At 42.0% G+C, this 22,591-nt stretch overlaps 1 protein-coding gene across 9 annotated transcripts in view; it reads right to left on the bottom strand.

Annotated features, from left to right (window-relative positions):
• The window catches only part of dmd (dystrophin), a 300,586-nt gene that overhangs the window by 78,320 nt on the left and 199,675 nt on the right, over window positions 1-22,591 (bottom strand). For 8 of the 9 annotated variants that reach the window (XM_076880080.1, XM_076880082.1, XM_076880079.1 and 5 more), the window contains 12 exons: window positions 22,008-22,133; window positions 21,396-21,545; window positions 21,094-21,192; window positions 20,724-20,823; window positions 19,905-20,074; window positions 19,525-19,642; window positions 16,719-16,930; window positions 16,241-16,395; window positions 15,330-15,519; window positions 4,663-4,835; window positions 4,410-4,566; window positions 2,687-2,798 (listed from right to left, as the gene is read on the bottom strand). In XM_076880080.1, coding sequence (XP_076736195.1) covers window positions 2,687-2,798; window positions 4,410-4,566; window positions 4,663-4,835; window positions 15,330-15,519; window positions 16,241-16,395; window positions 16,719-16,930; window positions 19,525-19,642; window positions 19,905-20,074; window positions 20,724-20,823; window positions 21,094-21,192; window positions 21,396-21,545; window positions 22,008-22,133 — 1,762 coding nt within the window. Of the gene's footprint in view, window positions 1-2,686; window positions 2,799-4,409; window positions 4,567-4,662; window positions 4,836-12,078; window positions 12,238-15,329; window positions 15,520-16,240; window positions 16,396-16,718; window positions 16,931-19,524; window positions 19,643-19,904; window positions 20,075-20,723; window positions 20,824-21,093; window positions 21,193-21,395; window positions 21,546-22,007; window positions 22,134-22,591 lie in introns of those variants that run through there. The other variant, XM_023152378.3, reaches the window with a different exon arrangement.

Below are 22,591 nucleotides of genomic sequence, written 5' to 3'. Positions count from 1 at the left end.
GTGTGTAGTGAGTGTGTAGTTAGCGTGTAGTTAGCGTGTAGTCAGCGTGTAGTTAGTGTGTAGTGAGTGTGTAGTTAGCGTGTAGTCAGCGTGTAGTCAGCGTGTAGTCAGCGTGTAGTGAGCGTGTAGTCAGTGTGTAGTGAGTGTGTAGTTAGTGTGTAGTGAGTGTGTAGTTAGCGTGTAGTCAGCGTGTAGTCAGCGTGTAGTCAGCGTGTAGTGAGCGTGTAGTCAGTGTGTAGTTAGTGTGTAGTCAGTGTGTAGTCAGTGTGTAGTGAGTGTGTAGTCAGTGTGTAGTCAGTGTGTAGTTAGCGTGTAGTTAGCGTGTAGTCAGCGTGTAGTTAGTGTGTAGTTAGTGTGTAGTGAGTGTGTAGTCAGTGTGTAGTCAGTGTGTAGTTAGTGTGTAGTCAGTGTGTAGTCAGTGTGTAGTGAGTGTGTAGTCAGTGTGTAGTCAGTGTGTAGTCAGTGTGTAGTCAGTGTGTAGTTAGCGTGTAGTGAGCGTGTAGTCAGTGTGTAGTCAGTGTGTAGTTAGTGTGTAGTGAGTTTGTAGTCAGTGTGTAGTTAGCGTGTAGTGAGTGTGTAGTGAGTGTGTAGTGAGTGTGTAGTCAGCGTGTAGTCAGCGTGTAGTTAGCGTGTAGTTAGCGTGTAGTCAGCGTGTAGTTAGCGTGTAGTTAGCGTGTAGTCAGTGTGTAGTGAGTGTGTAGTGAGCGTGTAGTTAGCGTGTAGTGAGTGTGTAGTGAGTGTGTAGTTAGTGTGTAGTTAGTGTGTAGTCAGTGTGTAGTTAGTGTGTAGTGAGTGTGTAGTTAGTGTGTAGTTAGCGTGTAGTTAGTGTGTAGTGAGTGTGTAGTTAGCGTGTAGTGAGCGTGTAGTTAGTGTGTAGTTAGTGTGTAGTTAGCGTGTAGTTAGCGTGTAGTCAGTGTGTAGTCAGTGTGTAGTCAGTGTGTAGTCAGTGTGTAGTTAGCGTGTAGTTAGTGTGTAGTTAGCGTGTAGTCAGTGTGTAGTCAGTGTGTAGTTAGCGTGTAGTTAGTGTGTAGTCAGTGTGTAGTTAGCGTGTAGTTAGTGTGTAGTCAGTGTGTAGTCAGTGTGTAGTTAGCGTGTAGTGAGCGTGTAGTTAGTGTGTAGTGAGTGTGTAGTTAGCGTGTAGTGAGTGTGTAGTTAGTGTGTAGTTAGCGTGTAGTGAGTGTGTAGTCAGTGTGTAGTTAGCGTGTAGTTAGTGTGTAGTCAGTGTGTAGTTAGTGTGTAGTCAGTGTGTAGTTAGTGTGTAGTCAGTGTGTAGTCAGTGTGTAGTCAGTGTGTAGTTAGTGTGTAGTTAGTGTGTAGTCAGTGCGTAGTTAGTGTGTAGTTAGTGTGTAGTTAGTGTGTAGTCAGTGTGTAGTTAGTGTGTAGTTAGTGTGTAGTCAGTGTGTAGTCAGTGTGTAGTCAGTGTGTAGTTAGTGTGTAGTTAGTGTGTAGTTAGTGTGTAGTCAGTGTGTAGTCAGTGTGTAGTTAGTGTGTAGTTAGTGTGTAGTCAGTGCGTAGTTAGTGTGTAGTTAGTGTGTAGTCAGTGCGTAGTTAGTGTGTAGTTAGTGTGTAGTTAGTGTGTAGTTAGTGTGTAGTTAGTGTGTAGTCAGTGTGTAGTCAGTGTGTAGTTAGTGTGTAGTCAGTGTGTAGTCAGTGTGTAGTCAGTGTGTAGTTAGTGTGTAGTTAGTGTGTAGTCAGTGTGTAGTCAGTGTGTAGTTAGTGTGTAGTTAGTGTGTAGTCAGTGCGTAGTTAGTGTGTAGTTAGTGTGTAGTCAGTGCGTAGTTAGTGTGTAGTTAGTGTGTAGTGAGTGTGTAGTCAGTGTGTAGTTAGCGTGTAGTTAGTGTGTAGTCAGTGTGTAGTCAGTGTGTAGTCAGTGTGTAGTTAGTGTGTAGTTAGTGTGTAGTTAGCGTGTAGTTAGCGTGTAGTCAGTGTGTAGTCAGTGTGTAGTCAGTGTGTAGTTAGTGTGTAGTTAGTGTGTAGTCAGTGCGTAGTTAGTGTGTAGTTAGTGTGTAGTCAGTGCGTAGTTAGTGTGTAGTTAGTGTGTAGTGAGTGTGTAGTCAGTGTGTAGTTAGCGTGTAGTTAGTGTGTAGTCAGTGTGTAGTCAGTGTGTAGTCAGTGTGTAGTTAGTGTGTAGTTAGTGTGTAGTTAGCGTGTAGTTAGCGTGTAGTTAGTGTGTAGTTAGTGTGTAGTCAGTGTGTAGTGTAGTCAGTAGTGTTGTTGTGTGTCAGAACAATGAGGCGCCTGCTGAGTGTTACAGGTGTTACAGCAGTGACACATCTGCTGCTGTCAGGCCTGCAGGTATCAGGCTGTTGTTCTCCTTCATCTCATAGTGGACACAAATTATTTTTGGAGCAGCACAAATAATTTGTGTGGCATCAGATTAGATGCAGAACAGCTGATTGTTCTGTAAATAGTTTGAAATGTTTATTTAAAAACGCCTTGGCACACGCCTGCTGCTGCTCACAGTGGACCAGGGGACGCTCAGGGAGTTTGTGTGTTCGCTCAGACACATGAAACATTAGAGGCAACATCACACTGCTTATAGCACTTACATTCTTAATTCATCCAGTAAGTATAACATTAAAACAAGCATGAAGTGCTGAAGGGGGACATTTTAAGCTATGGAAGAATAGTGGAGGAGAGCTTCTAAGCATTCTAAGCATAATTGTGTGAAATGAGTGTGTGTTACCTCTGTGCTCAGGTGACGGTGTGTCTTGTGGAAGTTCAGACAGAAAGAGTCCCACATCATCCAGAGCCTTGGTCATAACGGGCTCTTTCGCTCGCAGCTCCCTCTTGAAACCCTGTAAAAGCACACATACTTTTTGCATTTGTACTAAACTAAACATCAGACAGTCAGTTCCACCCTTCAGTGTCATATCTGGGACTAAAAGACTGAGCTTGATGTGACTTTATACAGAGAAATCTGTCTCAAAAGGGTTACAAATGCATAGGGTACGATCAGAGGCATAAACACATGTGTGCAGTGATCTGTCTGTAACTTTTGAGGACTCACAAGTGCTTCAATCCACACACAAAGTCATTAGTTGTTCACAGAGTCTATTAATAAAGCTTCACAAATGGAATAATTTTCTCTTTCAAAAAGCTTTCTGTGGATACGAATGTCTAAAAATACAGGCAGTGGCCAGTGGTGGCCCTCAGCCTCAGTAGATGCAAAGGGTACTTTCAAAATCCTAAGTCACCTTGTTCTTAGGTTATCACACTGAAAAAGATTTTCAGAAAACTTGACCTCTGACCCCTGACCTTGAGGCCAAGATCACTGAGATTCAAACTTGTCTGATATTCATACTAGATGTGCCTATGGTTTCAAAATCCTGTCACTTCCTTCTCAAGTGATCACAAACTCAGGTATCCATGTTGAACGACAATACCCCATCAGCCTTTTACAGCTGAGGGGTAATAAAATACTTGCAACATCCTTCTCACTCACTTACAAAACCTTTCCTAAGTGAGAGGTTTCACTCCTGATACGCATGGATCCCACTGCATGCCCACGTGGGGTTTTGAGATGTCTGAGAGGAGAAGCCAGCTCTCCTGCCTCAGTAGAACTGAGTAAGGCAGATAAGACGGACCGCCATGATGGAGAGCAGTTTGTTGTTGTTTGTTTGATCTCCTGTCCCTCACTGACTCAAAAGGCTCCAGACTCTGGGTAATGATGGTTCCAGCTCTGTGAATCATTTTGTTAATCCTGCTGGCACTGATGGAGACAACGGCAAAGGAAGTCGCCAATAAAGGATCTGAGAAGCTTCTTGTACACACCATCACTGTTGGTCCATCCATCCAAACTCTCATTCAGGTGAACTCCGTACCTGTACCTGTAGTACCTGTAGGTGTTCACTGGTTCCACCTCCATACACATGTTAATGGTCCTGCTTACTTATCTTCATTTAGATGAAGATACATATGCAAATATGCACGCTGTATCCTTTTCAACGTTTTCTTGTTCCTAGACCTGACGACCCTCCTGTCTTCTTTAGTGGAGTGATCTAGGACTAGAACAGTGCACTTTGATGCAACCTCAAAGGCTGAAGGTGATTTTAGACTAAAATCCTGGGTTTTCCTCCAATTATTAAATCTGACTACAAAGCAGGCTATAATTATAAGTTGATTAGTTTATTCACTCACATCTTTGATGTCACTGCGTGCTGCCTAGGGGAATTAATCTGAGTTAATATTTCTCTAATTAATTCTGTTTAAAGGCAGAAACTGATCATTTTGTTTGAGCTTTAGTTAAAAAAACAATTTGTCGAAGGTTATCATGTGCTGATGTCACTTCCTGTGCAGATATATTCCTGTTTGTGAAAAGTCATGGCAGTCGTGTTGACAATTAGCTGAACACAATCTGCACCAAGAAGCAATGTTGAGTGAGCGTTCTACCATGCTGCACCTCCTACCCGGTGTATGTCCAGCTGAGCCTGCACGGCCGGGACGTCCCCCCCTACAGGTCGCTCCTGCTCCAGCTGCTGACTTTTCAACCTTAGCCAGTTCAACAGTTCTTGCAGCGACATGTGAACCCTCTTCCAGGGGGCCATCTCTGAGTCCAGGTGGGCCCTTGAAACAGAAACACAAACATTTTTTCTTTCTCTGTAGTTTCAACAACAGTCGTTTACAGTTCTTTGCGTTGTTGGAACCATTGCAACCGCTCACCTCATGCGGAGGGTCTTGTTGTGCAGGTCATTCCACCGCTGGGTCATGTTGCCAAGACGTCTCCTGAGCAGAGCCCCATCCTCGGAGTCCCCCAGTGACGTAAGAATCCTCTGCCCATTTTCATCCAGGGAGTGATACAGTTCTGTGTGGCCGTCAATCTCTATTTGGAGGTCCTATAATTGCCAGAAATGGAGAAACAGCATGAAAAACTGTAAAATTCGGTTACAGCACACACTGAATTTTTTGGTAACATCAGCAATCTTTCAGGACTTTCACTGATTGGTGCTTAAAATCAGATGATGATCCGTTAATCAAGATATCAACCGTATTTATATTTATATTTACATTAACCGTTTGTATTTTAATTTCTTAGCACTGTAATGTCAAAATGTATAAAACTCCGGTGATTTCACTTCTGTACATTTTGTCCTACAGACAGTCCATTACTGAAGCTCTTTATGTTCCCAATTAGTATTTGACAGTCCAACCTTTTGTCAAGTAAAAAGGAAAAAAGATCCATTTGATGATGGAACGACCAAAATAACAGATATGGCGATATGGGGCCAGGGTGGTGGCGGTGAGGGTTAGTGACAGCCCGAGAGCAGGGGTAATGAAGATGTTGCTGTTCTGCTGTGGATCCTGCAGAACCCTTCACCCAGATGTAAGCAGGGAGCATGGTGGGGATGTGAAACAACAGTGAAACATTTGTTCTGATCAGAGAACGTTTCACTGCAATGTCCTGGAAGTGGGGAAGTGGAGACTCAGTGATCTTCTCTGCTGTCTTCAGCCCTCTCTGCAGGGATTTCCGGCACTGCAGGCCCCTGACCACACAGATATTCATGTCAGTAAGCTCTCTATAGTACCCTTGTAGAAACTGGTAAGGATACGAGAGGGTAAGTGACCTCTCCTCGTCCGGAGCTCTCCTAGCAACAGCTCTGGTGTGCAGTGACCGGGACAAAGTGTCTGTTATCTGTACTCTCTGGAACTTGGTGCTGCTGACCAGGTCCACTGCTGTTCTGTTAATGACTGTGTGGGACTGTGCCGACTTCCCCTTAAGTCGACAATGAGCTCTTTGGTTGTTTTCAGCACAGACAATGTGGTCGTTCTCCAGTCTCTCAAAGGACATCACAATGGGACTGAGTGCTTTGGGGCAGTCGTCATGAAGATACGGGCACTTGGGCACTTGAATGTTGGCAGCAATCTTAAAGAATCAAATGGAATCCCCTTTTATTGTCACTGTATATGTAGAATGAAATTGTGGATGCTCACCACCAGCTGTGCATGGAATAATAATATGAATAGCAGGACAGCAAGAATGAATAACAGACTAGATTACATACGCACAAGAGGTATGTATACAAAACAGGAGGCACACAATAAAAAGGCACACATTAGAGAACAGTTTACAGAGTGCTTGAAAATAGTGTAAAACACTTGGTCTGAGTATAGAGTCCATGTGCGAGTGTCCTGGAGGTGTGTGACCTCATTGACCAGAAGCGCCATCTGGGGGGCAGCAGGTCAAATCCGTGGTGGACGGGAAGCAAGTCGTTACATCTGATGGCCCTTGCAGCCCGTTCTCACTCTCGAGGCGTAACATGTCGACGTTTTGTCACCTAGCGTAAAATGTTACGCTTTGGGAGTGAGAACGTGTTGGCCCTGGAGTCAGGAGGTGCTGGTAATGGCCTCCAGAGGTGGCAGAGGATGGCCAATGACTTTTTTGGGGAGTGTTAATTAGCCTCTGCACAGCCTTTCTGTTTTCAGTCCTGGCCTCTGCGTACCAAACACACGGTGGTAGAAGCAGCAGCTTCTGGTCCAGGTTATTCTTCCTCTGAATGCAGGACAAATGAAAAATGTCTAAAAGAGCTGAAGCTGGTCGGTCAGGACACCAAGCTGGTGTGTTGTCAGTGCCGGCTGCTTTTCTTACGTTCCCTCTCCTCAAAGTCGTATAGAGCGCTGTTCCTTGCAGGTGTATGACTAAATGCCTCAACCCTTCATAGTGTTTGTTTACTTACTTATTCAGAAAGGTTGTCTTGTTCACACAGGGTGGAGGAGTAGCTTTAAACTCTTTGATGGCGTTGATACTTTGCCACATTCGTCTCTTGTTTGCATGGTCATGGAAGAACTTCTGTATTCTCTTACCAAAGTCATGCTTCGTTGCTCTTATGGCATTGTTCAAGTTGGGTCTTGCTGATCTGGGTGCCATCATATCACATTACACCTAAAACCGTCACTTTGTGCTTTCATTGCAAGCACCCCTTGGTCATCCACAGTTTGTCACCAGGAATGTCATCTAACAAAGACATCTTCCACATATTTCTAAACTTATGGAGACACTAACTCAGCGTACTCATCTACACTCAGTTGCAGATGCCTTGAACACATCTGTTAATACATTCAATACAATACATCTTTTAATGCTTCTGTGGCTCCTGTAGAGCACTTGCTTCACAGTGGGGTTTTCTCTGATTATTAAGCACTTCTATGCAGGAAGCAGCATAACAGAAAAATGGTCTGACGAGCAGAGGTGGGGGCAGGGTGTTGCCTTAAATGCTTCCTTAATGTTTGAATAGGCGAGGTAAACTCAGGCTAGGTGAAAATCAGTGTCACTTCATCTTATTTTAATTTGGTGCCTTCATAAAGAGACTCCTGCATTTGAATTACTGGCTTTATTAATAGCTAATACATCATTTACTAATGCTTTATACATAAATTCAATCATTAAGGGAAAATGTCCATTTCAGGAGTCTTCAGAATTCTGTGATACCTGATAAGACAGACAATAGTTACCTTAATGCCTTACATACTGTCTATTAAGTATTAGTAAATGACTTATTTACAAATTCTGTGCTCAAAAAATTACGATATCAATTCTTTGTGTCTGACTTTATCTACTTTTTCTTATTTTAATTCTCTTAATGTTATTGTCATTGTTTGAGTATTGGCTAATTACCTTCCACATGTTCTTTATATTACTAAAGTAAAAGAGAGCTGCAGTAGACGTCTGACCTCTCACAGAAAAAAAATGGTACAGCCGGGACCCCAAGTTGTTTGCATGACTTGATGAATGTCAGATTGTTCTCACTCCCGAGGCGTAATACATCCCGAGGTATTCCATGCTACGCACCGGGCTGTGGATGAAATCCAATAGAACGACCGTCCCACAGTAATAGACGTTCCAGCCATGTATTCCAGCCCTAACCTTATCCCTTAACCTTAACCAGCACTTTAATGATGTTAGTGTTTTCAGAGCGATTTAAGTAAGATAAACGTACTTGTGTAGATTCATTCCAAACAGTTCTCATGTTTCCTCATTTTTCCGACCTCGTAATACAGCGCTCCCTCGCTATAACGCGGTTCACCTTTCGCGGCCTCGCTGTTTCGCTGGTTTTTTTGTGTGCAATTTTGCATGTTTTTTTTTTTACAGTGCATTGTGTTCTGCGTCCTGATTGGCTGTAGACCATTGTTAACCAACCTCCTGCCGTGTCTCCTGTACAGTCCAGAATACATTCAGCTTGTTAAATTTACACAAATCTTCGATCTCTAGCAGTGTGACTCTGAAGAGCTGCACTGTATGTTTGTAAGTTTCCTGCCCAACAAACGCAACGATGTCGACGAAACGACAACCGCAGGTCTTTGGTTTCATTCTCTAATACTGGACTTATTTTTCTACAAGGTTTGAACTTTGAGAGTTTAAACAAGAGAGAAAAGTGAAAATGTTCAGCCTGTCTGAGAAAAGTGCATAAAGTGTGTAGTGACGGGTTTTACATCCTTAAAACAGCTATAATAATTGTAAAAAATAAGGTTGGCTACTTCGCAGATTTCACCTATCACGGGTTATTTTAGAACGTAACTACCGCGACATACGAGGGACGTCTGCATAGGGAAGCAGTAATATACAGGCGATTTGTCACCTTGTGGAAAATGTTACGCTTTGGGAGTGAGAACGTGTTGTGAATATAGTCTCATCAGTTTTACCACAATGCTATGCAATTCAATTTTAGAAAATGCTTTATTTAATTGGAAAAATATGACACATTACTTGATTGTACCCCAAACTGTGGAATAACACTAGCATTCCCAACATTAGATCTAGTCCATGTGTAATACAAATTACTCATCCCTTATTTTACTGTGATGATTGGTGGGTTCAAAAAGGTCAATAACATGCTTCTTTGTGGTTATCTTGTGGCAAAGCAATCAAACCACTTGTTTCTTTTGAGTCCTCTTTTTGGAAAATTGCATTCTCCCAACTTTGTGGAAACACTTTGGGGATGCCCCCTTTCTTTTCCAACATGACTGTGCACCAGTGCACAAAGCAAGGGCATGGGTGAGGCAGTTTGATGTGGCAGAATTTATCTGTCCAGCACAGAGTCCTGACCTCAGCCTGACAGAGTAGAAGAATGGGCAAATGTTAATATAAACACACTCCTAAACCTTGTGGAAAGTCTTCCCGGAAGCGTTGAAGCTGCTACAGCTGCAAAGAGTGGGCAGACATCATATTAAAATCCTATGGATTAAGCATAGAGTGCCACAAGTTCATGTGTGTGTACACACAGACAAATACTTCTGGCAATAGTGGACGGTATCGAGCATTTCTGCTCAATTTGAGTACTCGAAGCTCTTTTACTACAAACACTAAAAATATGAAACTGAATTTGACAGAACTTCTTATGTTTCTGTGCTTTGTGAAGAGGACGTGTCACTAACTCACCATTTTTATTAAAGAATCAACAGTTGTCTTTAGAGCAAATCTTCTTATAAAAATAAACTGGAGTCAGTGAATAAAAACATGCTCCTCCTTTTTGGGAAGAGAAAAAACAAGAAGCGCTGAGGACATTATAAATAGGAGTTAAGTAAGTGCACTTGTTTACAAGAGAGCACAACTCCAGAGGGCAAGTGTGATACTAACACTGACATTTTAGGATTTTGATGTCCACCTGTTTTCATTACAATACAATGATGTCATCCTGTTATGGTGTTATTGTGACGGTGTTGAGAAAATAAAAGTGTTGTACAGCTGCGTCCATGCCCTTTCAAGATGATACACTCTACTCTATATGGTTTCTTGAAATTGTCAAGGTCACACAATGAAGATCAAGGTCAGCTGCTTAGCCAACACGGGAGATCATGTCCCCCCTACGACACTGTTGTGAAGTTTAAAGACTTTCAATTAAAAATACAAAAATCCCAGCCCTGCACAGCCTGGCGACCTGTCCGGGGTGCACCCTGCCTCTCGCCCAAACACACAAAATCTGAAACATGATATCATGAAAACTGTGGACGCTAGACTGCTAACAAACAATCAAATGGAACAAATGACACAGGGGGCAGGAGGATTTTATTACGATTACCATGTGATCTAAATGAGGACACAATGTCAGGCAGTCCAACAGTTTGCATTTTTACCTTGATTTCTGCCTTTTAAATGAATAGTTCCAGAAGTCGTGCGAAAGAAAAATCTTTCCTACTGTTAATCTCAAATGCCCCACAACAGAATTGAGCTTATATAAAATCAAGTACCGTAATTGTCGGGCTATAAGCCGCTACTTTTTGCACAAGCTTTGAACCCTGCGGCTTTTAGTCAGGTGCGGCTTTTCTATGGATTTTCCAGGATTTTTGTCATATCGTAAGAGGATTTGTTTTGTTTGTTCCGCTGTTGTACGGCACTACGTTGCCTGGCGGAAGGATTGGGGTTCAAGAGTGGTATGTTGGTCACATGGCAACGTAGTGCCGTACGAAGTAGCGCGAAAAACAAACTTCAAAGTAGCGCTACGCGTTCAGTGGGAGGCGTGGATGATGAGCGACGATAAACTTGCGAAAAGCAAGTTATGCTCAACTCCACCGGTGGATTCTGACAGCGTGGAAAAGTGTGAAAACATCCACGATCACCAACGGATTTTGAAGGGCTGGACTGCTGCATGATGGAGAGGAGGACACCGCCACGGCCCTTCTGAGGGTGTTCGACTCTGACACTGACAACGAAGATTTCTTTGGTTTTGAAAGTGACAACGAAGGAAAGAAGCGGAGAGTGGATGACGAAGCCATCCTGAGCCTGTTTGTATCCGACACTGGAGGAGAGGACTTTGGTGGTTTTAGAGCGCAGGAAGAAGAGAAAGATGGTGAATGACTGACTTTTCTTCTTGTTAAAGCCGTGTCGCTGCACCTGAGCCTAAAAGGTAGTCCGAATCTATTTTTCTGGTGTGCTGTAGGTTACTGTTATGTACTACATGTGCAAATATGTACCCATAACTTGTTTTTCAAAATATTAATAAAAGGGGTGTGTCTCCAAACAGCCATCTCTTTCCTGACAATTCGCTTTGTGCATATTCTCTTACATATGATGAGTCAACATTGAAACACCTGCGGCTTTTAGTCAGGTGCGGCTAATGTATGTACAAAACAGGATTTTCCCCTGATTTTAGCTTGTGCGGCTAATATTCAGGTGCGCTTTGTAGTCCGGGAAATACGGTATATTAACTGTTTTGTAGCCAGGAAAAAAATTAACTCTTGAGATTAAAAATTTCCCCTTTTAAGAGTCTCCTGACCAAGCAGTACAATCCTTGGTTGCATACATTAAATCACATACACATAGAAATCCATGCACCAGTTAAGTACAGTCAGAGTAAAAAAATAACACAACCCAGATCATGCTAAAAGTGCTACTGAATGCCACAAACAAAGGAACAATATTCAGGCAAAACAGCAGCCTGCATTAGTTCTTTAGAATCGCTTTAAAGTCATTAAGTGAGACCAGCTCCTTACGTTGATTCTGCAGCTGATTCCAGGAGCAGGAAGCTGCACATGTGAAAGCTCAAATTTAGTGTGAAGCTTTGAGACAGACGGAATAAATCTTGGGAAATAAGATGTATAAGAATATATCAGTCATATATATCATATATACGTCATGACAAAGCAGACCAGCAAAGGAGTGGTGAGTAAGAGCTTGTAATCCAGCATATTTAAGGATACATGCATATAAATCGCATTGCTATAATCAAGTATAGACATAAAACTGGGAACAACAAGTCTCTTTCTTCTCTCAAAGTACAAGCAGGACTTTTAGTCTAAAGTAAAAACCACAATTCAGTTTTTTCACCAGTTGCTGAAACTGAGGCGTAAACGAGAGCGAGTCATCAACTGAAGTCCTAAGTAGCTGTAATCAGATACTAACTCAATCTCAAAGCCAAGAATTGTAGTAATACACAAAAGGTTACTTGGTTCAGATTTTTAATTTGTGAACACCATCGATTTTTTTTGGTCAGCATTCAAAACAAGTTTTAAATGCCACAGGTTATTCTGTAGCGTAGTGAAAGTTGATTTAACAGATTACAACCTATATGAATCATCTCAAAAGTTTAGTGTAAATGTCAGTAGAGTAAATGTTCCAAATGAATCTACTTGGTTTTTATTCCCAACCTGAACATGGTAGACCTTTCTGCGCAGCATCGTCCAGACTGAACCCTGGAATCCCCAAAATCACACATCAAAAAGAAGAAGCACCTCCATTAAGCCCCATTTCATTCCTTCTAGCTTCCAGCAGGCTGAATTACACTGCCCTCTGTTTAAGTGTTGGTGACACAGTGAGACGTTCAGATAAAGAGGAAGAGAGGGAGGGTCAGTCGCACATAAAAAAGAGAGATGGAGTTGAACGTCTGAGTCAGAGTGAACACAGGGTAGGAGAAAGAGTTAAAATGACGATGAAAGACGCAGAGAAACTTTCAAGGTTACATAAAATGATGAGTGTACTTCTTTTCCAATTAAACCTTATCTGCATGTTGTAGCCGAGGGAACGAGTGAGACTTCATAGGATGCTGTGTACTTTTAGCACTCATCATTGTAACTGGACAAAGACAACTATCTCAGTGCTACACACAGTGCTACACACAGTGCTACACACAGTGCTACTGTTGTACTGAGAGAGCTCTGTGTGTACATGTGTGTGTGTGTCCCCGTAGGTGTGTTGTGTGTGTGTGAATTTCTGATTTTAAATGTGCTGCTTGTGTGTTTCCTTGTAGTGCATGCACTGCACACTGTGTCACAGTGGTTGTGTGTGCATCACTGTACATGCTGTGCTACCAGAGAGTGTGTGTGGGTGCAGGGTGAGGGTTGACGGTCAGAATATGTTTTCTTGCAGAACAGAGCGTTCCCTTCACCCAACACCCACAATGCATTGGGGGAATTCGGGATTTGTGTGCAGACAGTGACAGTCCAATCAAATCTCACCATGTCAGCATTCCTGTCATACTAGCCAGAGCAGAGTTGAAGAAGGGCTAAAAACTGGAAATATACTGGATGTGTGGCAGATGAGACTAAAGTCTAATCATTAGTCTTTTTATCCATATCAGGGTTGCGAGAGCGGGCTCGAGACTATCCCAGTTATCAGAGGGTGAGAGGCGGGGTAAACCCTGCACAGAATACCAGTCTGTTGCAGAGCTAACGCAGAGACAGACAACACTCTCCTTAACACCTGTGGGCAATTTAGAATCACCAATGAACATAACCCTACTAACTGCATGTCTTTGAACTATGGGAGGAAGCTGGAGTACCTGGAAAGAACCCACATTGGTTTTACTTTCTCACTAATCCTTCATGGTTGTACGAGTTTTTCCTTGCCTAACTTAATTAAACTGTGTTAATGGTATAACCAATTTAATGATTAATTCTGATGACAAACATGTTTGAACTTACAGCTTTCATCACTGCAATGTGAACCCCTCAAAACCAAACACAAAAATAAAATGTTTTTATATGTAAAAGCCAGATGAGGTCCAAACACCAATCAGCAAAGAAGACACTAAATTGCTGGTTAGTAAATGAATATGTGTTTAAGGCTGTTTGTTTTATCCAATGAGGAGGTCTAAGCACTCCTTGCTGCGCTGTGCAGCATGCACTATGTTGTTTAGCTTGTGTCTGGGAGTTTTGTCCTCGGGATCAACCGGTTTTAGTCTGAGGTTATGGCTGGGTCTGAAGTGCACTGATGTTATGCTTGCAGATAAATCTCCTGAGTTTCTCAGATAAACAACAAAGTTGTTACTAGGGCTGCTCAATTAATCGAATTTTAATCTCGATTACGATCTGGGCTTTCAGCGATCATTAAAAATGACTGAGCCGATTATTAGCCCCTCCCTCGTGCTTTACTCTCGCGCTGCTCCGTGTGGCAAATCGAGCGCACCTCTCTGCAGAAGCTCAGCAGAAGTTATTTGGAGAGGAGAGTGACGGCTGTTGGTTGAAAAGAGAGGTAAAAAAACTTCAGTGGTGTGGAAACATTATGGGTTCAGTCAGACGTGGATCAAGTAGACACAGTGTGTAAACTTTGCTACGGTGTCGTAGCTGCACCACAGAGCAACACTGCAAAGTTCACTAAACACAGATGTTTACATTTTTCATTGATTTTTTATATTGCAAACATTTGCACTGTTATCAGTATTTGCACTATTTTATATTATTTTTTAAAGTCATTATTCAATACATTGTTATTGTTAAATAAATATCGTCAAATAATCGAGATCTCAATGTCAGTGAGAATAATCGTGATCATCATTTTTGCCATAATCGAGCCGCCCTAGCTGTTAGATCTCTTTCTCCCTTGTTGGTGTCCAGGCCCAGCTGGGAAAACCACGTGTTTTAAGAGCTTTCTTTAATGTGTGTGTTCGTGTCTTTGGCTTAGAGGGAATGTTTTGTGCCCAGTGTTGCAGCGTCCAAATGACCAGGTTTGTGTTGTGGGAGTCAAAGAGTAGGTACTGGTGTGTGTGGGCTTTCAGTAACGTTCAGTGTTGAGGTTTCCATTCAGCAAGCTATTATCATTTTTTCTCTTCCCTGGTGAGCTTTACATTTCTAACCACTGAGTTGATGTGAACAGTGAAGGTTTCTACTTCTTGGGTTTAGATTTTGACCATTGTATCACATCCATACTCTTGTCTGTAGCAACTCTCGTATTTTAAGATATGTGGCGGTGAGGCAAAGGTCTAACAGTGTACAAATCTGATCATTTGCTGGCACTCTCCACTACCTCCTTTGTAGGGATACAAGTGAAAAGGGAGACCACATTAAAGGACATTATGGTTTAATCTGGTTTGGCACCAGCAGCAGCAGCAGACCTATCTTCAGCCTCCAAACCTGTGTGTGCTATGAGACCAGTTAGGTTTTCTAAATAGTATTGTAAATAGTTTTGTCCTTTTTCAAATAGCAAAGGGCTGAGCTGCCTATTTATTTCTGTACATTTATCTTGTGTAATAAGTCAGGGAGTTATGGGGTAGTGCTTGGATTGGCTTGTTTTGTTTGTAATTTTGCCCTGGAGCTTAAGCGTTGAGTTTTGATAGTATTGGTGCAGCAATAAATCTCACATTTATCTGTGACTTGGCCATTGGGTTTCTGGTTTTGGGGACCAGGGCGAGGACACCCTTTTTTATTCCTTATGTTGCACCTAGACCGAGGCATAACATGTCCCTGCTTGGATTTCCTTTACACAGACGTCCTCATCACTAAATGAATGATTCTAAACTGGCCACAGGTGTGGATGTGAGTGTATTGGTCCTCATGACTTAGCCCTGACAAGGTTAATCTTCAGGGCCTTATGCTGATTTCTGGAACGTGTATATGTCCATATCTGTACATAGATACAGAGCTAGCTATATCAGAAAGATGAGGTGCACCTGTGTATGGCCCACCTTCCACTGTTCCAGCAAGTTCCTTGCTGCCTCAGACTGCTCCTGCAATCTCTCCTTGTTCGTGGCATCTAGTAAAACATTGCAGGTCGTCTCAGCCTCCGTGAGCCAGTTGAGGAACTTTTCCAAATCAAAGTAGAACTGCTGCAGCAACTTTAGAGCAGCTTCCAAAGCTGCCTCCCTGTCCGAAACACTGAAAATGTGCAGACAGATGACAGGAAACAAAGGTGGTAAATAAAAGTTATTTCCTCAAAAAAGTTAAAGAAGCAATGACTGTTGAAACTATTTCAATAGTTTCAACAGGGTAAATAACAAAATCCTGCACTCTGCATGTGTTATTACTGAACTGCAAATTTAAAGTACATTTAAAAAGAATAACAGAATAAATATATAGAAAATACAATACGATTCCCTTAGCAGATAGAGAATAAATAAGAAAGATAAGTAAATACTGACCAGAGAGTGAGTGGTTTTCCTTTTTAGGATCAATTCTATTCCAAATGTAATGTAGCAGAAGTCAGTAAACAAGCCTAAAGATTTGATAGACGTAATATCCAGACTTCCATGATGGCTAAATAGCTTTAAAAGCTTTCTTGTTAGATGATGCAAATGCTCTTTTTATCATGCTCGTCTGTTATGTGGAAAACTAAACGTGTGCCTTTTGTGCCAGGAAATCACATCACGATTACTTCCTGACTAAACACGTTTTGCAAAAAGGTGAAATAGTCATTGTGGTGTTTTGACGGGGTAGTTGCACTAAAGTGCACTTATTATTTCCATGGAAACCAAGGCTGAAAGCGTAAGAATAGCATCGTTTAGAGACATCCATTAAGTCAAACACCAACATAGCTGCCTAAATGTTTATTTTTAATAAAAATAAAATAAATGCAGAATAAAATTTAAATAATGCTTACCGCTTGTTGATGTATATGCAGGCAGTGTCCATGTTGTTGTTGATCTGGGTGACTTTGTGAGTGTCATCGTTGCCATATAGCGTCAGCAGTTTGTTGGCCAGTGTATTGGTTTCTTTGACTTGTATCTGGGATTGCTGCAGCTCCTTCATTAAGAGCTGGGTAAGCAGGGAGAAAACAAAGGCCAAATCATCAACACGATTACCTGGTTCCACCTGATTAGTACTCTAAGCGATCATCGTAACGGGCAGAACTCTGTCTAAATAAATAAATACATCTGGGTAAATTCACAGATGATTAAACATGCAACTGTTTTGCTGGTAAGACCTGAAATGAGTAAAGAAAATCAACAGCCTATGTATGCAAGATAATTCATAATTTGATTGGGGGGTTATATTGGTTGGATCTGATTAATGGGGGGCTCTTGTAAGCAGACTATATGTCTGTATAAATACAGTGAAATTCAGAATGCAGATCCCACCTTCAGTTCAGCATTTTGTTTTTTCAGTGCATCAACTGTATAAGTGATCTCCTGCCATGAATCCAGTCTCTCATTGGCCTGTTTGACGACATGATCCACCCCCTTCTTGGCGTCCAGCCAGTTGGTAGAGTCTTGCAGCATGTTTTGTAGCTGCTTCATCCTATCAGACAGTTTGGTCTGACAGTCTTCCCAGTAAGCCTGGAGTCGATCAACTATGAAGAAAGAGAGAAAACACTGCTTAACAAGTTCTTTAGAATAAAATCACACAACTAGTAGAGGTGTCAGACAGTTTGAAAATAATACATGGACTGAGTCTGGAAACCTAAATCCATCCATCCATCCCTCCCTCCATCACTGGGGATTTTGTATGACATACATACCTGTATACACTGGACAAAGACTCACATATATAATGTAATCACATATACTCGTATACACTATACATACCTACACTGGAGTGTTTGTATTGGAATCACTGCATTTAACCTACATATTCAATTCACAGGACACATATATTTAGGTCAAATATTACCTACAAGCATATTAATGAAGTCTGTGCCACTTGTTATATAAGCACCTGCTGATCCATACTGGTTACAATATAATAATTAGGCTCAACAAGTAATCTTTGATTGTGTTATAGCCAAAGGTGACAAGTCCAAACATTGGGCTAATTCAACTGCACTGCTGAGTATGCACTTGGGAGTCTCTTTACCCATTTTTGCTGCCCAAAAGTTGTGAACAATCCTTCTTTAACAAATATAGTAATCAAATCCATCCATCCATCCATGCATCCATCCATCCATCCATGCATCCACCCATCCATGCATCCATCCATCCATCCATGCATCCATCCATCCATCCATCCATCCATGCATCCATCCATCCATCCATCCATCCATGCATCCATCCATCCATCCATGCATCCACCCATCCATGCATCCATCCATCCATGCATCCATCCATCCATCCATCCATCCATCCATGCATCCACCCATCCATCCATGCATCCACCCATCCATGCATCCATCCATCCATCCATGCATCCATCCATCCATCCATCCATCCATCCATGCATCCATCCATGCATCCATCCATCCATCCATGCATCCACCCATCCATCCATCCATCCATCCATGCATCCATCCATCCATCCATCCATCCATCCATGCATCCATCCATCCATCCATCCATCCATGCATCCACCCATCCATCCATCCATCCATCCATCCATCCATCCATCCATCCTCTTCCTCTTATCCAATTCCAGGTTATTTAAGAAACCTAAATAAAAAAACATATTTTTAAGATAGTTACTGTTGGACTTCTTCAGATAGAAAGAAGATGAGAATTTGAAGTTGAAAGAGAAAGCTGATAACTTTTGTACATTTGGCCTTTTGCGATAATTATACCTTTACTGGACAGTTACAGCTAGTACAACTAGCTCCCACACTCCCTGTTTGTCATGACTACACAACAAAGTCTCAGTTCTTGGCAGGAAGAGAACAGTAAACATTTGCATTTGATATCAAGGAACATATGATGCTTTGTAATCTCACAGGTAAAAACAAGACTTTTTTACACTATATATGACTGAATCTATTAAACTAAACTAAATTATGAGTAAAACACAAACAAAATCAGAATGTGCTATCAAAATGAACACTGTAGTAACTCCTCTCTTTGAGATGGTGATCTTTGCGAAAACAAGCAGTAAGAGAAGAAGAAGAGAACTGAGAACCTGCAGATTTGTAGAGGAGGAGTGTCCCCCAATATAAAATAGAAATATAGAGGAAAGGCTTTTGGCTTCAGGCTAATTTAATACAATTTGTGACTACAAAAGCATGCACACTTGGGCTGGGCAAAAACTGAAAAGTACTGTTGAAGGAGGTAGATCCGGCTCCAGTGATATCGGCTTCTGAACTGATTGATTGGTCATTATCATTTGATTATCATTTGATCTGTACCTGCAACTAGAGAAGGAAAATGCAAAAACTGAGTAGGAGCGGTTGCAGTGTGACGTGGAACTTGAAAGAGTGAGGGTCGGGCGATATGTAAACATTTTCCAATTGGCAATAGTCAGTCCAATCGCCGATAGGCAATATATTCACGCATGCGCAGACTTTTTGATGGGCGGGGCAACGTAATCATGCACGGACTGATTTGCGCGTGTTTAAACGCGGGCATCACGATTTTTTTTAACGCTTTCAACCCATCAGGAGCGCAGAAGGAACAAAATTTGGACAAACTGGAGGGGGAGACAGTAAAGGCTGGAAGTGGCAGAGAAGCAGACAGGCAGAGATTTAGAAACTGGAAGAGGGGAGAGAAACAGACTAATGCTGAGTTTGCTTGGAACATTTTCCACCACTTTACATGTTGACGTGGTGCTGAGGAGGCAGGGACACATGATGATTTGTGTAACATGGTTATCTTGGAACAGTTTAATAGGAAGAAGGTGAAGACAGCTTCTGCAGCTTCTGTTATGGCAGATGAATATGTTTTGTCCAACTCCAGGCCTCGAGGGCCGGTGTCCTGCAGGGTTTAGATGTGTCCTCGATCCAACACAGCTGATTTAAATGGCTAATGATCAACATGTCTTGAAGTTCTCCAGAGGCCTGGTAATGAACTAATCATTTGATTCTGGTGTGTTGACCCAGGGTGAGATTTAAAACCTGCAGGACGCCGGCCATCGAGGCCTGGAGTTGGACACCCCTGATAAAGCCTAATATAGGCTCTAAATAAGCTTCACTTAGCCTCTGTGGGAGGCTAGGTGATGCTATGTTGCATGTGTATGTGTGAGACTTACTGCGTTCAGAAATAGCATTGCGGGTCTCTTGGCTGCTGGTTTTGTTCTTCAGGTTCTGGGCTGCTGTGATCTGTGTCTCCAGGAGGGGGCGACGTTGATCAAGATCCTGTAGAGAAGCCTGAAAACAATCATTTTAGTTTCTCAGTTGTTTTAACTTACTTATTGAATTTTCCAAGCAATTAAGGAGGAAAACAAATCAAGAATAAAGGTCTGTAGCATGTCTAGCTTGTCAGTTTAACCACTGACTGTTTTAAACTATCTGTGAGTCCTCAGTATTTACACACTGAGCCATACTCTCACACGGCCCCGTGAATGTCGGCAGCTCGGTCAGGTTTTGCAGTGCTTTAAATAGAGTCAACAGTGAGGTCAGAGGTCCGGACCTTGAGTTGCCTGATCATGTCGTTGATGTCGTCGAGGTCAGCCACCACTACCCGCTTGTTCTGTACCATGTTATCCATCATGGTCAGCCAGTCAGTGAGCTCAGCCCAGGACTTGTTGAACTGAGCCAATGCTGCGTATTCAGGCTGGGAACTTCCTGTCAGACCTTCATCTGAGACACAGATACAGTTAAATGAACTTTTAGTGGAGGAAGTGCTCATATTCTTATTTCAAAATAAAACCACAGTAAAAGTCCTTCACTGAATTTGCTGAAATGAATCGCTCATTATGAACAGAGAGAACTCGATGGCCCACCACCAAACGCATCATTCATGCTTTAAATTCATAACCACACCGACCCGGTCCCCATTTTTCAAACAACCATTTCAAAAACCAACGGCAAGTTTATTCCACGTGGTCACGAGTTGGGTCATGACCTGGTTTCCAACCACCGTTTTTAATATTGTGACTGTAGCATTAGAGACAGCTCCCCAAATCAGCTGATATTCTATAACCATGTGCAGGAGCTGATCTTTCCATTTGTTTTTCCATTATTTAAATGATTCTAATTATTCAAATGGTATCACTCATAGCCCGAAGTGTAATCTGGGCAAAAGAAAGATAAAAACTAGAATCTCAATCCCAAAAACAAATGAATAATTAAAAGAAACTGAACCAGACTGAATCTAGTAAAATGAACTCTTACTGAACCTAATATCAGGACTTTCAGTTGTACTGGGAACATGAATTTGTGTCCTAAACTCAGTCCGAACTTAATCTTGTGTGCACATGCATGCGTGAAAGATTAAATGTGGTCTTACTGTCTTTTCTGGTTATAAGCTGAGCAGCCGTCCTCTCCTTGTGCTGCTGCAGCAGCTCCAAGATTACTGTCCAAGATTCCCTCAGCCTAATATATTTCATCTGAAAAAACATACAAACACACATGTGAGCAGTTTCCTTATTGTTGATAACAACTTCACAGGTAAGTGTCCAAGCATCAAATGCTGGAAGAAGTATGTCTATTTTTTGAGTCGACGTTGTTTATATATATTTGTGTCTTGTTACATTTCTTCAAAAAGTAACTATTTATTCATAATATTTAAGGTAAAGGTAGAAGTGAGACAAGTCAGTGTTTTAATGATTTCATGTGACTGAATTTGCACGTGAGTCACCTGTATTTAATTTCCTCACCTTGCCAGGTTGCTCAAGAGGAGAGTCCTTGTATAACTGATCAGCTTTCTCCAACACACACTCCACCTCTGGCTGCTTGACTTGCACTTCGTTAATGAGCTGGAGAATCAGAGAGCTTAAACTGCAATAAGCCTTGTGGACAGATGAGTGTATTGCATGTAATATAATAAATAATATATTGGATGTAATATATGCAATGTATTATTTATTTCAGGCAGTTTGGGCTTGAATGTTTTACTAGTAAACGCCATGGTGCACTGATACCATGCATACATCTATATGCACACTGTTTTGCACCATACCCTGGCAGATGGTCCCTCAGGGCTGTGCTCCAGCTTGGCTCTGGTGCTGGATGCCCAGACTGACAGGTCATCCAGATGACTCTCACACTTCTCCATCTCCTTCAGCAGACCCTCGATCTCCAACTGACGTTCAGGAAGAGCCTTCGACACCTAAATGAAGATTGGCCATGAAGCCTACCACTCCCACCGTGTTGACCCATTTTTCAAGATTTTTATTACTACGGGGGAGGTGAGGTGGTGATAATCTGGTCTGTAGTAAACACAGTATAAGAATGGTTTTCCATCGTCTTTCTGGTAAAGATTAAAGCTCACCTTCTTTGGTAAATCAAACTCTGTCTGGAGCAAATAAACTAAATCTAAGAGAATCTTTCACAGCTTTTGTACACAGTAGATGAAAGTGAAAATATTGCCACTTTGATAAAAAAAAAGAGATTATAACACCAACAAACTTTCAAGCCGTCAAACCTAAACGTCGTAAGCTTAATGATGTGGTGCACTGCTTAGCTAGACGTAGGGAATACCCTTCTCTCAGAGCCTTTGTGTATTATTCAGTTGATGCCTTTCCTGGGCAGCGGCGTGCTGTCCGCTGTGTGTGTAGTGAAAGAAGCTGACCTGAGACCAGCGAGTGTTTATGATCCTGATGTCTTTCTGTTTATCAGCAGGAAATGTTATCTGCTTCAGTCTTGAGTTCAGATTCCCCATCACTACATTCTGGGCAGGAAGCTCCTCCACACATACCTGACACACACACACACACACAGACACACACACACAGAGACACACACACACACAGAGACACACAGACACACACAGACACACACACACAGAGACACACACAGAGACACACACACAGAGACACACACACACACACACACACACACACACACACACACACACACACACACACACACACACACACAGAGACACACAAGCACATTACTGCAGCAGCTCAATACAAGCAGAATCTTATGTAAGATTTCAGAAACACACACACACACACACACACACACACACACACACACACGATCTTGCAATAATTAAAACGCTGCAATGTTTTTACTAATTACACACAGCAACACATTGGAGTAATTTACATTATGACTCATCTAAACTCATTTACACGATGATGGCAGCTAAATTAATTTGCATAAATCCGTAAATATGCACACACATTCAGAAGCTCATAGTAACTGTGT

The sequence above is a fragment of the Maylandia zebra genome, linkage group LG23, assembly GCF_041146795.1.
Source record: "Maylandia zebra isolate NMK-2024a linkage group LG23, Mzebra_GT3a, whole genome shotgun sequence".
Taxonomy (NCBI): domain Eukaryota; kingdom Metazoa; phylum Chordata; class Actinopteri; order Cichliformes; family Cichlidae; genus Maylandia; species Maylandia zebra.
This window is presented reverse-complemented; position numbering and strand designations above follow the sequence as displayed.